The 13,224-nt window shown below is 41.4% G+C and overlaps 1 protein-coding gene across 3 annotated transcripts in view; it reads left to right on the forward strand.

The window, feature by feature from the left end:
• Nucleotides 1–13,224, forward strand: part of STARD9 (StAR related lipid transfer domain containing 9) — an 86,207-nt gene that overhangs the window by 29,484 nt on the left and 43,499 nt on the right. For 2 of the 3 annotated variants that reach the window (XM_060273566.1, XM_060273590.1), the window contains exons 8-14: nt 4,007–4,076; nt 4,516–4,588; nt 5,660–5,727; nt 7,641–7,738; nt 9,072–9,272; nt 11,082–11,179; nt 12,054–12,131. In XM_060273566.1, the coding sequence (XP_060129549.1) occupies nt 4,007–4,076; nt 4,516–4,588; nt 5,660–5,727; nt 7,641–7,738; nt 9,072–9,272; nt 11,082–11,179; nt 12,054–12,131 (686 nt within the window). Of the gene's footprint in view, nt 1–4,006; nt 4,077–4,515; nt 4,589–5,659; nt 5,728–7,640; nt 7,739–9,071; nt 9,273–11,081; nt 11,180–12,053; nt 12,132–13,224 lie in introns of those variants that run through there. The other variant, XM_060273621.1, reaches the window with a different exon arrangement.

Genomic DNA, 13,224 nt, shown 5'->3' on the forward strand with positions numbered 1-13,224 from the left:
TTGATATTATGTGCGTGATTTGTTCGTTTTTGTTGTTTCACTTTGCTTTCACTAATTATATATTGGAAAGAAAGATACGGATAATAATAGCAGCCAGAGCAACGGCATAAAAAGTACACTGTAGTGGAAATGGCATCTGTCCAAATTCTGGGAGTCCTGCTTGAACATTCCATATACGGTGGTTGTTGCCTAGTGTCTTGTGTCTTCTGATAGGCCCATAAGTTCCAGCAAAGCTCTGTTGCACTTCTGTTGCTAATGATGAAACATTAGCAGTTCAGATGTTCAGAAGGATTTGGCTAGATGCCTGAAATATGTGAAATACTGCCTTTGTTGAACAGTGTCATGTGACAGACTTAAAATGCTGTTGTGAGACCACATAAACTGAATTGATTTTAAACTGGTGATTCAGTTTGAGTGAGTTACTAGCCAGATGGTAGCTTGATGCATGTATATGCATATTTAAAAGCTTTTTAGAAAGTAGGATAATATCTCACTTTACTTCTCCCCTCTTTCCTTCGAATTATTTATTTAGGGGAGCCTTTCCCAACCTGACCCAGGTGGCGCTGTGGGTTAAACCACAGAGCCTAGGGCTTGCTGATCAGAAGGTCGGCGGTTCGAATCCCTGCAATGGTGTGAGCTCCTGTTGCTCGGTCCCAGCTCCTGCCCACCTAGCAGTTCAAAAGCACATCAAAGTGCAAGTAGATAAATAGGGACCGCTCCGGCGGGAAGGTAAACGGTGTTTCCGTGCGCTGCTCTGGTTCGCCAGAAGCGGCTTTGTCATGCTGGCCACATGACCCGGAAGCTGTCTGCGGACAAACGCCGGCTCCCTCGGCCTATAGAGCGAGATGAGCGCCGCAACCCCAGAGTCGGAGACGACTGGACCTGATGGTCAGGGGCACCTTTACCTTTTCCCAACCTAAGTGGACCTTCAGATGTTTTAGACATCCAATCAGGCTCAAGTCAGTATGGCCAATGACCCAGGGGTGACTGACGTTGGGGAAGGCTGTTTTTAGATGAACAGTTGGCAAAGAAAAGTGTGGTCCATATATTTCTGCATATATTCTTAAGCTAAGCTTTTCAGAAAGTGGTGAGATTTTAAAAAGGAACACTATACTGTATCCTGGTAACTGCATACTTTTCAACTGTCTCGATAAAAGCGGGACATCCAGTTTTTCCGCACAAGAGCATTTTGGGTGCTGTGATCTCATCCTGAAAAAAACTGGGGCCATGATTTTGTGTGGCACCCCAAAATATGTGTTTGGGGGCATGAGAGCACAGCCACCTTCAAAACGCATCTTTTGAGGGCCGCAATCCCACACAGATCACATGACTTGCATAGAAGCATGACCCTAGACATCCCTCCCCCCAGTTTTTCACCTCAGCGTCTTGGAGGGTATGTAACTGAAATAGGCGCATGGGTTTTAATGAATTTACAGTTTGATCTTAATGCCTGTTTACTCGGACATTTCATGGGATGTACAGTGGTACCTCAGGTTAAGTACTTAATTGGTTCCGGAACTCCAACCTGAAGCGTACTTTACCTGAAGTGAACTTTCTCATTGAAAGTAATGGAAAGTGGATTAATCCGTTCCAGACGATGAAAAACACCCCCTAAAACAGCAATTTAACATGAATTTTACTGTCTAACGAGACCATTGATCCATGAAATGAAGGCAATAATCCATGTACTGTACTATAAAATAAATAAGACAGTATTGTAGATGAAAAAAATTAACATTTACAGTGGTACCTCAGGTTAAGTAATTAATTGGTTCCGGGGTGCCATTCACACCCCAAAAATACTTAACCCGAGCGTTGATAGCGCACATGCGTGAAGTGCCGATAGAGCTTTTCTGCACAGGTGCGAAGTGAGCAGATCGCGTCTGTGCATGCGCGAAGCGCACAGATCACTTCTGCGCATATGTGCGCAGCGGAACCCGGAAGTAAACACTTCCTGGTCCGCGGAGTACTTAATGTTATATCAACCTGAAGTGTACTTAACCCGAGGTATGACTATACTGCCAAGGATGGTGGATTATATGTGTAGCCCTAGAATCAAGATGGCTTTGTAAATTGTTCAGCCAAACTCTCCCTAATCTAGTGATATCTTGTTGGAACCTTCCAGAACAACAAACTCGCTTGCCTGCAAATTATTCTCATGAAGGGATAGTTCTGCAAACATAAAGGGATGGAGCTGTCTCCTCCATAGAAGTGGAAACTATAAAATACTTCCAATTCTGCTTTGCGGGCATTGGCCTACCTTAAAGACAGACCACAGGATTTTAAAGTACTTGGAAATGCGAGTGCACCAATGGAGCCAATCTGCTGCTCCTCTTGGTTTGCCTGCATCATGCCAGTGTCCCTATGCCATTGTCTTTCCAACTCCTGGTAAGCAGCAGCTACACACCTGCCAGGAAGCTAATGTTGCAGCTCCACCCCACCAGGCCAGCGGCTTCTGATTATTCAAAATGAGCTGAATTACACCAGTCCATGGTTTTTCCATCATTGATTTTTATTACATTAGCATGGTTTTCTGGAACAAATGACAAAACTTAGTTTACAAGCAGCACATTTTTGAGTTGCAAATCTCAGTTTTTTTTAAAAAAACCCGCATGAAATATTTTTGGCAATTTCCATGCTATCATTATTTACAGCTAATATTTGCTGGATCTTAGCATTTTGAAACTCTGAAAGTCTTTTAATACTACTTACTGGAATGGTTTCAAAATTCTCTCTTCCAGATGGTTCAGCTGTTAAGGAACCAGCAACTTTTAACATCAGGAAAAGATGCAACACAGGACCAAGTTTTAGCCTAGAAAGACTTTCAGATCTTTGTGATATTTAAAAATGATCACTCTTTTCTAAAACAACCACATTGTGCTTTTCCTGCTATCCCATCTCTACCACCATTGACATACCTTAATTTTATATGACTTTCCAGAGTAAAATGTGCAAACTACTGCAGTAGCTGTGTGAGATCTTCTAGCAGTTGTGCTCTCTGAATCCTATTGAGATGCTGTAGCGGAGGGGTATTACAGAATAATAATAATAATAATAATAATAATAATAATAATAATAATATATATTATACCCCACCCTTCTGGCTGGGTTTCCCCAGCCACTCTGGGTGGCTTCCAACAAAATATTAAAATACAATGGTCTGTTAAACATTAAAAGCTTCCCTAAACAGGGCTGCCTTCAGGTGTCTTCTAAAAGTCTGGTACTGTAGATGTTTTTCTCTTTGACATCTGGTGGGAGGGCGTTCTACAGGGCGGGTGCCACTACCAAGAAGGCCCTCTGCCTGGTTCCCTGTAACTTGGCTTCTCGCAGCGAGGGAACTGCAAGAGGCTTGTATTTATGCATTCTTTATTTTTGTTGCAACATAATATAGTAGCAATGTGCTACTATAAACACAGAGCAGTGTGTCACTACCAATGCAGCAGCTCATCTTTCCTATGATGGGCCTTTTATATTATTAGTACTGAAGTTGCATTGCTGCAGTATGCTGCTCTCTAGTGGGACTGCAGAGACTAATTCTGAATTCCGCAGTGCAGCATCTCTGTCTTGTAGTTTTCTTTCTTGCAAGCTTACAGAATGTTTGTTTCTTTTAGTTTTTAAAAAATTCACTTTTTTTTCTTGTACTAATTGGTTTTGGTTTATTTATCTGTACTCAACCCAGAAGTGATAACCTAGTTTTAGAAAGGTTTACATTGTTGTCTAGAAAGGTTACATCATTGTCAAATCAGTTGTTTTGATTTTTTTCTCTTCCTGCACAATCAACCACAGTTCAGGATCCCAACGACTGTAAGTAACACAACACACACACCTTGTTTCTTGCAGAGACCCTCTGGAATAAGATTTGCCACTGTCCTCTTTCCTCTCAGCAGTACACATGCAGAAATGCTCTTGCATGGGGTTATCTGAATGCACCTGACTATATTAGGTCTAAAAACAGAAATCACGTTTCATTAATGATAGGTCCCATTGTGTTTCAAATCTCTGTTAGGTCTGTCTCAACATGTGGTTACAGACTACAAACAAGTAGTTGGACTTCTGGAAGAAGGAATAGCAAACAGGTATTTTACTATTTAAAACTCCAAAATATGTTGCCTCCTTATTTATACAATATTGATTTTTATTCCAGTTACTCCTTTTTACTTCCAATCACAATTAACAGATAAATATTCTAATGGAAAGTCCTTTCACTTCTAGTTGCTAGGGTAGAACTTTAGAGCACAGGTGGGGGTACCTGTGGACCTTCAGATGATGACCCAAAGTCCCATCAGCACCAGCTAGCATTATCAGATGGGGTTTTAGTCCACAAACATCTGGATTGCCACAGGTTCCTTACTGCTGCTTGAAAAACATACCTGACAACAGATATGGATAGTGTTCCCAATCCAGATCTTGGAACTATGGTGTTAACTTGATTCTTCTGCTTCTTAATATTGGCTGTTTTTTATACTGACTTGGGGACAATTACTTTTAAACTTTTCTGCTTTTTCTTCTATGTAGAATTACAGCAGCCACACACATTCATGATGCCAGCAGCAGATCCCATGCTATCTTCACCATCCAGTATACTCAGGTTAGTCCCATTTTCCATTGGAGAATTTTTGAAACCCATAAAGATAAAAGTTATTGGCTTTGATTTGAACAATAAATCCATTTTATCAAAATGACTGGAATGCTTATAAGTCTATTTATTTTCTTTCTTTCTTTAGTTAGTTAATTTCAATTGGACCACATGGAGTCCAATCTTTGCCTATGTATGTGATGAATGGGACGCGAGTGGTGCTGTGGGTTAAACCACAGAGCCTAGGGCTTGCCGATCAGAAGGTCGGCAGTTCGAATCCCTGTGACGGGGTGAGCTCCCGTTGCTCGGTCCCAGCTCCTGCCAACCTAGCAGTTTGAAAGCACGTCAAAGTGCAAGTAGATAAATATGTACCGCTACAGCGGGAAGGTAAACGGCGTTTCCGTGCGCTGCTCTGGTTCACCAGAAGTGGCTTTGTCATGCTGGCCACATGACCTGGAAATTCTATGCTGGCTTCCTCAGCCAATAAAGCTAGATGAGCACTGCAACCCCAGAGACGGTTACGACTGGACCTAATGTTCAGGGTCCCTTTACCTTTACCTTATGTATGTGATGCACTGGCGGAGGAAGAGGAGGGCTGCCCCCGGCACCATGATTCCGGTGGTGTGCCATCATGGCTGCTCCTCCCCTGCGCTGAGTGCCACGCCCCCACAGGCAGCACATCACACCCTCAGGATGCGTGCCACGCCCCTGCCCGCTCTCCACCCCCGGTGCTGGAGCATTAAGTTTCACCACTGATGTGATGGAGATCTTTTGACCACCTTAGTCCTTAGGGTAGCACACATTAGGATCCAGACTAATGAAACCCTCTGTACTATTCTGTTTTGTGATGGTCATGATATATATTCTTACCTTTTGTGCTGTTCTTGTGTGGCAAAATCCATGCCTGTTAATGTACATGAACTGGAGAGCTTGTTTTGGCTCCTATGCTAAACATGTAACTACTTTGTGAATTTCTTGGAGGATGCAGGAAAAAGAAGAAAAAGATTTTATCAACCTAAAACTAACTAAATTTGGTTTGAATTAGTGTGAATTATTATAATATTTGAATTTGTTTCCTTTAAGGCTATACTAGAGAACAATCTGCCCTCCGAAATTGCAAGCAAGATCAACTTAGTGGACCTTGCAGGCAGGTAATATTTTGCTTTTCAATATAGCATTTTGTAAGCCAGTTGTTTTTAAACTTTCTTCTTTTTAGAGAACAATTTTCATATCAACTTGTTTGTCATTGGACTCCTGTGTATTGCAGAGGACTCTGGGGCATGTTCACACCTAACTTCAGTGTAATCACCTTAACATAATCCCACATTATCATTGGAAGGGAAAACTGTGTTTCAAGGAAGCTTGTCTGCCATTACTGATTAGTAACTTGTGGTTTTGGGGTACTACAGAATTACCCAAACACAGTTTGAAAGCTGTAAACCATAAACGGATGCCATATTACAATTTTTACTTTTGATGCGCTCAATTCTAATAATATTTTAAATTGTACAGTGAAAGTATAGAAATTAAGCTAAATCCTGGAGACAGTGGAGGCAAAGTAGGAAGAAGATATGGATTTGATTGGAATAGTATCAAGCACACTGCGGAGCCAGTGTGGTGTAGTGGTTAAGAGCGGTAGACTCGTAATTTGGGGAACCGGGTTCGCGTCTCCGCTCCTCCACATGCAGCTGCTGGGTGACCTTGGGCTAGTCACACTTCTCTGCAGTCTCTCAGCTCCACCCACCTCACAGGGTGTCTGTTGTGGGGGAGGAGGGGAAAGGAGTTTGTTAGCCGCTTTGAGACTCCTTCGGGTAGTGATAAAGCGGGATATCAAATCCAAACTCCTTCTTCTTCACCAGAAAAGGTTAAGTAAGGAGGTATGTGTACATTTCTGGTTGTTTAGTGCAATTTAGGTTAGCAATTTAGGTTAGCAATGTTAAAAAGCTTTGGAATGTTTTTATCTCCTATTGTGAACATATCTAGGTCCTTTGGAAGCAAGTATATTTGCATAATTTTGAATGAAACTGGATAGGCAAATGCAATTTAATCTGTTGAGGATTAATGAAAACAAAAGGGGTAGAGAGGGATCGTTCAGAGATCCTATAATTTACTCTAATGGTGAACCTGGGTGGGTGAATGACAATCATTGTGGAAGAAAATGAGACCACCACAAAGTAGCAGTTTCTTCATAGTTGAGGAACTCCTCGGGTATGCAAAAGAATATAAGATTGTAAAATTAAGAAAGGATTTTTAAACACAAAATAGCTTGACAAGGACCTAAAAACAATGGCAATATAGAACATTGAGGGAATCTGTTTTTAAACGAGGGGATATGGGGGAGAGGGCTACAATTGGCCTAAAAGCTTTTACTGTATTTAGTATAGAGTAGATGCATGCCATGAAACAAACAAACAAACAAATGATTATATATAGGGAGGTTTCAGAAGGAAACAAAGGAAACAACACTTGTTTCCTTTGCTAGTCTCTTCCTCCCCATCTGTATAGCAATCAATTCTCAGGAATGGCAACCAGTCTTGAAGCTGAGCATTTCCCCCTTGAAACCTCATTGCCTGCCAGTGAGACCCAACAACTCTATAAGATTTCTGTTCCAGATAGAGAACAGGAGCACTCCGGTTAGCGATAAGTAGACATACACACCATAAAATGCTTGTACTTGTGTATAATTGTATGAAAGATGAGAGCACAATGAAGAAACGGTGATCACATATCTTGTAAATATGTTAGAATGCCCCCCAGGGTCCCTTCCAACTCCAGTTCTATGATTCCTATGAATGTACACAATTCAACACATAACAAATGTTGTTCTTTTAAATATTAATGTATTGACAATCTGAAGATAGTTGGTTTCACCAGTGAACGCTGTCAGTGGAAGTCCACAATGAGGCTTTCCCCACTGCTTCCTCCAGTGTTCCCTGGGTCCCCCTGAAATTAGCTCTGGGAGGTTAGGAGAAACCTCCACTCACTATGTTCAAAGTTTGATGCGATACTGTTGCATTCCATAGAACAGTGTTACTTATCTCCTTCTTTCCATGATTTGTTTTAGTGAAAGAGCTGATCCAAGTTACTGCAAAGATCGGATTACAGAAGGTGCCAATATTAACAAATCGTTGGTTACTCTTGGCATTGTCATCTCTACATTAGGTATAAATAATGTTATCTTTCATTGGAGCAATAGCTAGACATAATGCTGCCATACAAAATGCCTTATTGGATCTTACTTTAAAATTTACCAGGCAAACAATAATGATGATGCATTATATTCTCACTTGGCATGGTAAATCAATTAAGTGTTTGTAAACTATTGCAGTTACTCCGAAGGGAAACAACTTCAACGTAGGACAATAAATTAAACATTGGCCTCATTTGAATGTCACAGTAAGCTAAACTATGATTTACCGCATACAGCATACAGACTTGCTGCTCTTCTCATCCCCAGTTTTTCATTCCCATATTGTGCTGAGCTAAGCCAAAGTTTACTGTGTCGTCCGCACCTATGCTCTTGTTTAAGCTCTCTTCTCACTCACCACAAGCTATGCCCAAGAACAAACACTTTTAGCAATGCAGTTGTGTGGTTTTGTTCCTGTTTATGTGGGGAAACATACAGTCTGCTTCCAGCATTTTCAAAAAGAAAAACCTCTGTAAGGACAGTGTGCTCTGGTGCAGGGAAGTAAGAGCTGAAAGATGCTGAGTGAAATTGCAACTACCTTCTGACTCTGAATAGCAATCGCTAACAGGAAGGTGCCTCGTGTCATTAAAAAAAAAAGTGCTGGGTTAGTATGCTTGCATGGGAGCTATACCACAAGGGAAGATGTATCTAGCATCTTTAAATAAAAGGAAGCTTGGAGCAAGATACAGTGAGGGCTCATCCAAGCTTCCATTTGTGCCATGATTTGTAGGCACAGCTTTGTGCTTTCTAAACACGGGTTTGAGTGGTGTGTGTTTTTGTCTTGCCTGTTTACCACTGAATCAGAACAAACATTAGTTGAGTTTTCTGCAGATTGACATTTGTTTGGAACAAACAGTGATAAATAGGAGGTATTCCAGGGGAGGCAGGAACCAGCACGGATCTGTGCCTACAAATTGCAGCACAAACAGAAGTTTGGATGAGCCCCAAGTGGAGGAATTGTGACATTTACTATCATTCATTAGGTATACAACTCACATTCAATCCAGCAATCCATTTGCAATGGTGGTACTATCTGTTGTGGAATAATATTAACCCAGCAACAAACCATTATGATTTTAGTTTTGTCACAAGTTACATTAAGTAAATATCTGTGGTTCTTCCACAACAATTGAGTGATAACTGTATATTTATCACAGGGACAGGAAACCTGTTGACCCTTCAGATGTTGATAGATTCCAGTTCCCATCATCCCTGACTGTTGGCCATCACTGTGGGAGTTGTAGTCCAAGCACATCTGGAGGGCCATTGTACACATCAGAGGCTTACGACTGTTTTCCCTGTTCTCAGCACAAAATTCTCAGATGTTCAGCAGCTGCCAGAGTATAAACAGCATAGGCAGCGAAGTGGATAGCAGTCCCACAGACAATAACTCTGGAGCCAGTATCAGCAGCCAGAGGCGTCAAGCTTACACTCCATACCGTGACTCCATCCTCACTTGGCTTCTGAAGGATAGTCTGGGTGGCAATTCCAAGACCATTATGATTGCAAGTAAGTTAGCAATCCTATTTTCCTCGCAGGGTGTATTTTATTTATTTAAACAGTTTATGTTCCATTTAACTACAGTCGTACCTCAGTTTACGACCGCCTCTGTTTGCGACTGCTTCGGTTTCCAACCACCGCAGACCCGGAAGTGTTTACATCCGGGTTCCGCGGCACTTGGATGTGCAGAAGCGATCTGTGCAGCGTGTGTGTACGCAGAAGCGCTCTATCGGTGCTTCGCGCATGCGCAGAAGCGTGCATCGGGGAGTGACCGATTCGGGGAGCGACCGGCTCCCCAGAACAGATTGCGGTCGCAAACCGAGGTATGACTGTACAGCAGTTTTCAAGGGATTTACGAAGATACAATACAAAACATCAACATCAGCAAAAGCTATAAAATCAAACATCAATTAAAATGCCTGCTGGGGGTGGGGGAGCCAGAAGGATTGCCCTGTTGAGTGTGCCATTTACTTATTTCAGCAGATTTTTTTATGCCACTCTCCTATATTGTAGTCATAATGCTCAGGGTTGCTAAGACCTTTTTTTTTTTTAAAAAAAAAGCAAAACTATAAAATCCATTCATAAAACATTAGTACATCTTAGCTTTAAAACGTAATTAGGCAGATTCATGGAGAATAAATCTATCCATAGCTACTAGTTATTATGCACTATCATACTGGTAACTGAGGAACAGAAGTGGGAGAGAGTTAATGCACTCATGTCTTGCTTGTGGGTTCCCATAGGCATCTGGTTAGCCACTGTGGGAAACAGAATGTGGGAGACTAGGCAGGCCTTTAGTCTGATGGAGCAGGGCTGTTCTTAGCACAACAGAGCAGGCCAAATGCCTGCCAGAATAATAGTGCCTTGGCTAGGCAAGAGGGAAAGGGCCGAAGAGACAAGGAATTTCATAATTTAGGTGCTGCCACAAAGAAAGGCTTTCTCCTGCATTCCAGCCGGTCATGTCCCTGCCACCAATGAGGGCCTCCTCTGCCGATCTTCAAGGGCAGGCAGACTTATATGAGAGGGGATGGCCGTTTAGAAATCCAGTGCACATTTATTTTTCCCCAGAGAAGCTATTTGTAAAATCAGTGGCATGGGTTTTCAAAGTCAGGCACCCATGAAGACCCTTAGTTGCAACCTTCTGGATCACCTGAAGGTTATGGAGGCTGCTCAAAGGCAGCCCATGTACAGTGCAATGCAGTAATCTAATTGAGCATAATTAAAGCATATGTCACCATGTGTCTGACCTTCCTGAGAATAGAGGCAGCTTCTGTTAAGCCCTTTTAAACCATGCACCTGTGCTTGCAGGCTCCTCGTCTGTTTGCTTGTGTGCCTGCCTGTTTCTATGGAGCTTGAAATTTAAGGCTTGGTTGAGTGAGCCTCTACTCCAGAGGAAGGTCCAGCCATCATAATCCATGCTTTCAACAATACACACTTTGTCAAAAATGTACATTTGATTTATCTGCTGTGATTTATCTTGAATTAACAATAATCAGCGGGAGGCTCACTAGTACTTTATAGTCACAATGCAAAATAAGTCTTAAGATGAGATTTCAAATTCCAGCTTAGTCAAGGACTTATCAATTGGCCTTGGGCAAGACTGTATGTAGTGTAAAGAGGGTTTGGTTTGGAGGGGCATTTCTGAAAAGGCGGAAACACTGTACAGTGTTTCCAGCCCTCTTGGTCATCTTCATGCAGACAGGCTAAATTGAAAATAGGGTTAATATAGTCTTGTGGTTTTTGCATGGAGGGATAAAAACTGGTGTGCTTTTGCAATCAAAATTTTATTTACACAGTATTTCCCTTTTTTATCTGTAGCTATCTCACCTGCAAACTCTTGTTACAATGAAACCATGAGTACGTTGCGGTATGCCTCAAATGCCAAAAACATTATTAACAAACCCCGGGTAAATGAGGTGAGCTGCCATGTTGTTATTTTGTCATTTATTAATCAATGTTCTTCTCCATGTAACGGGTAAAGGAGTATATCTCTTACAGACATACAAGTGAAAGCCCAATAAATAATCTGTGAAGAGCCACAGCATTTTTGCCTTACTGTTTATGTGCATATTAAAATGTTACCATTTCAATGTGGTGCTGTTAGTTAACACTTAAGGTAAGTTTTCATCATATATGTACCCACATGTTCACACCAAGTATAATCATGCTTTGAATTTAACAGAGAGATAAGGGGGAGTATAGATATGCTGTGCAGTAGGTGAATTATGTGGGGATGTGGGTGGTGCTGTGGTCTAAACTACAGAGCCTAGGGCTTGCCAATCAGAAGGTCAGCTGTTCGAATCCCCACAATGGGGTGAGCTCCTGTTGCTCGGTCACTGCTCCTGCCAACCTAGCAGTTTGAAAGCACATCAAAGTGCAAGTAGATAAATAGGTAAGGTAAACAGCGTTTCCGTGTGCTGCTCTGGTTTCGCCAGAAGCAGCTTAGTCATCCTGGCATATGACCCAGAAGCTGTCTGCAGACAAATGCCGTCTCCCTCTGCCTATAGAGCAAGATGAGTGCCGCAACCCCAGAGTTGTTCACAACTGGACCTAACGGTCAGGGGTCCCTTTACTTTTACTTTAGGTGAATTATGAACTCAGCATGAGATCCATGATTTCTCTCCCACATAAATAAATAAATAAATAAGGAGCAGCGACGCCCTCAAGCATCCAGCATATTTCTTTTAGAACAAGCCATATGGAATCAGTTGCCTCCATACTTTCATATGACTGCTGTATTATTATTTTCTGAAAAGCATGTTTTTTCCTCTAATATTTGCTATATTTCAGGATGCAAATGTGAAGCTGATTAGAGAATTGCGAGAAGAAATTGACAGATTGAAGGCTATGCTGATGAGCTTTGAGCTGGTTTGTACAAATGTTTAATTAAATGGAGTCTAAATTGGCCAGTCATTAGATGTGTATATAAATACATATTTTTTAGCAATTTCACTTTTGTGTGAGTTGGGTTATTAAGAACACAGGAAACAGCTTTATACCATGTCAGTCAATTTGTTCCTCCAGCGCACTAGTCCTTACTCTGACTGGGGGCATCTTCCAGGCTCTCAGGCAGATGTTACTAGTCACTTTTAGGTGGAGATGCTGGACATTGTACCTGGGACTTCCTGAGTACACAGCATGTGCTGTACCACTGAAGCTGCTCTTAATAAATAAGTTAAATAAATTTATGTATTTAAAGTTGAACAATCTAGAACTCAAATGATATCATTAATAACAAAGTCGGGGATGGAGCCAATCTCTGACCCTCAGATGTTAATGGATTTTAACTCTTATCAGCCCCAACCAGCATGGCCAGTGGTCAGGGATAATGAGAGCTGTAATCCAAAAACATCTGAATGCCACACAGGTTCCTCACACCTGGTCTAAGCGTGCTGTAACATGCTCCCAGCATGCACCCAGAAACCTGCAGCTTAAAACAAAATTCAAAAAAACAAAACAAAAAACTTTGAATGGCTATTAGTTGATGTGCAAATGTCAGTTGCTATAACAAAATTATAAAGCTGATATGATTGTTAACTTTAATTAAGCATATTGACCAAAATAGTGAGTTTGTTCATTTTTGAAAAATTGCATATACCCCTTTAGGGTAGTCTTGCTTTGAGTCTTAAATATATTGTGGAAACAATTTTTAGCAGTCCTAAAATTAGATTACTCCAAGAGTGGCTTTGGGACTTTAAAGGCAAGGTCTTCAATCAGTCACAGCAAACACATAAGATTCAAAGAAATCATCAGAAGATGATGATACTGTATATTTCTATACTGCATGAATGATATTTCAGTGAATCATGCCTTAGTTTATATCAGCAGCCCACAGAGATAGGCAGTGCTTTTTTCTGGGGGGCTGCAGGGGGACACATACCCCTAAACATTTTGTGAATCTTTGTAGTTTTGTCCATTTACTGTGTTTATTTCCCCCGATTTGAACTATAAAATGGTGATT

This window comes from Zootoca vivipara, chromosome 1, assembly GCF_963506605.1.
Source record: "Zootoca vivipara chromosome 1, rZooViv1.1, whole genome shotgun sequence".
NCBI classification, from domain to species: Eukaryota; Metazoa; Chordata; class Lepidosauria; order Squamata; family Lacertidae; genus Zootoca; species Zootoca vivipara.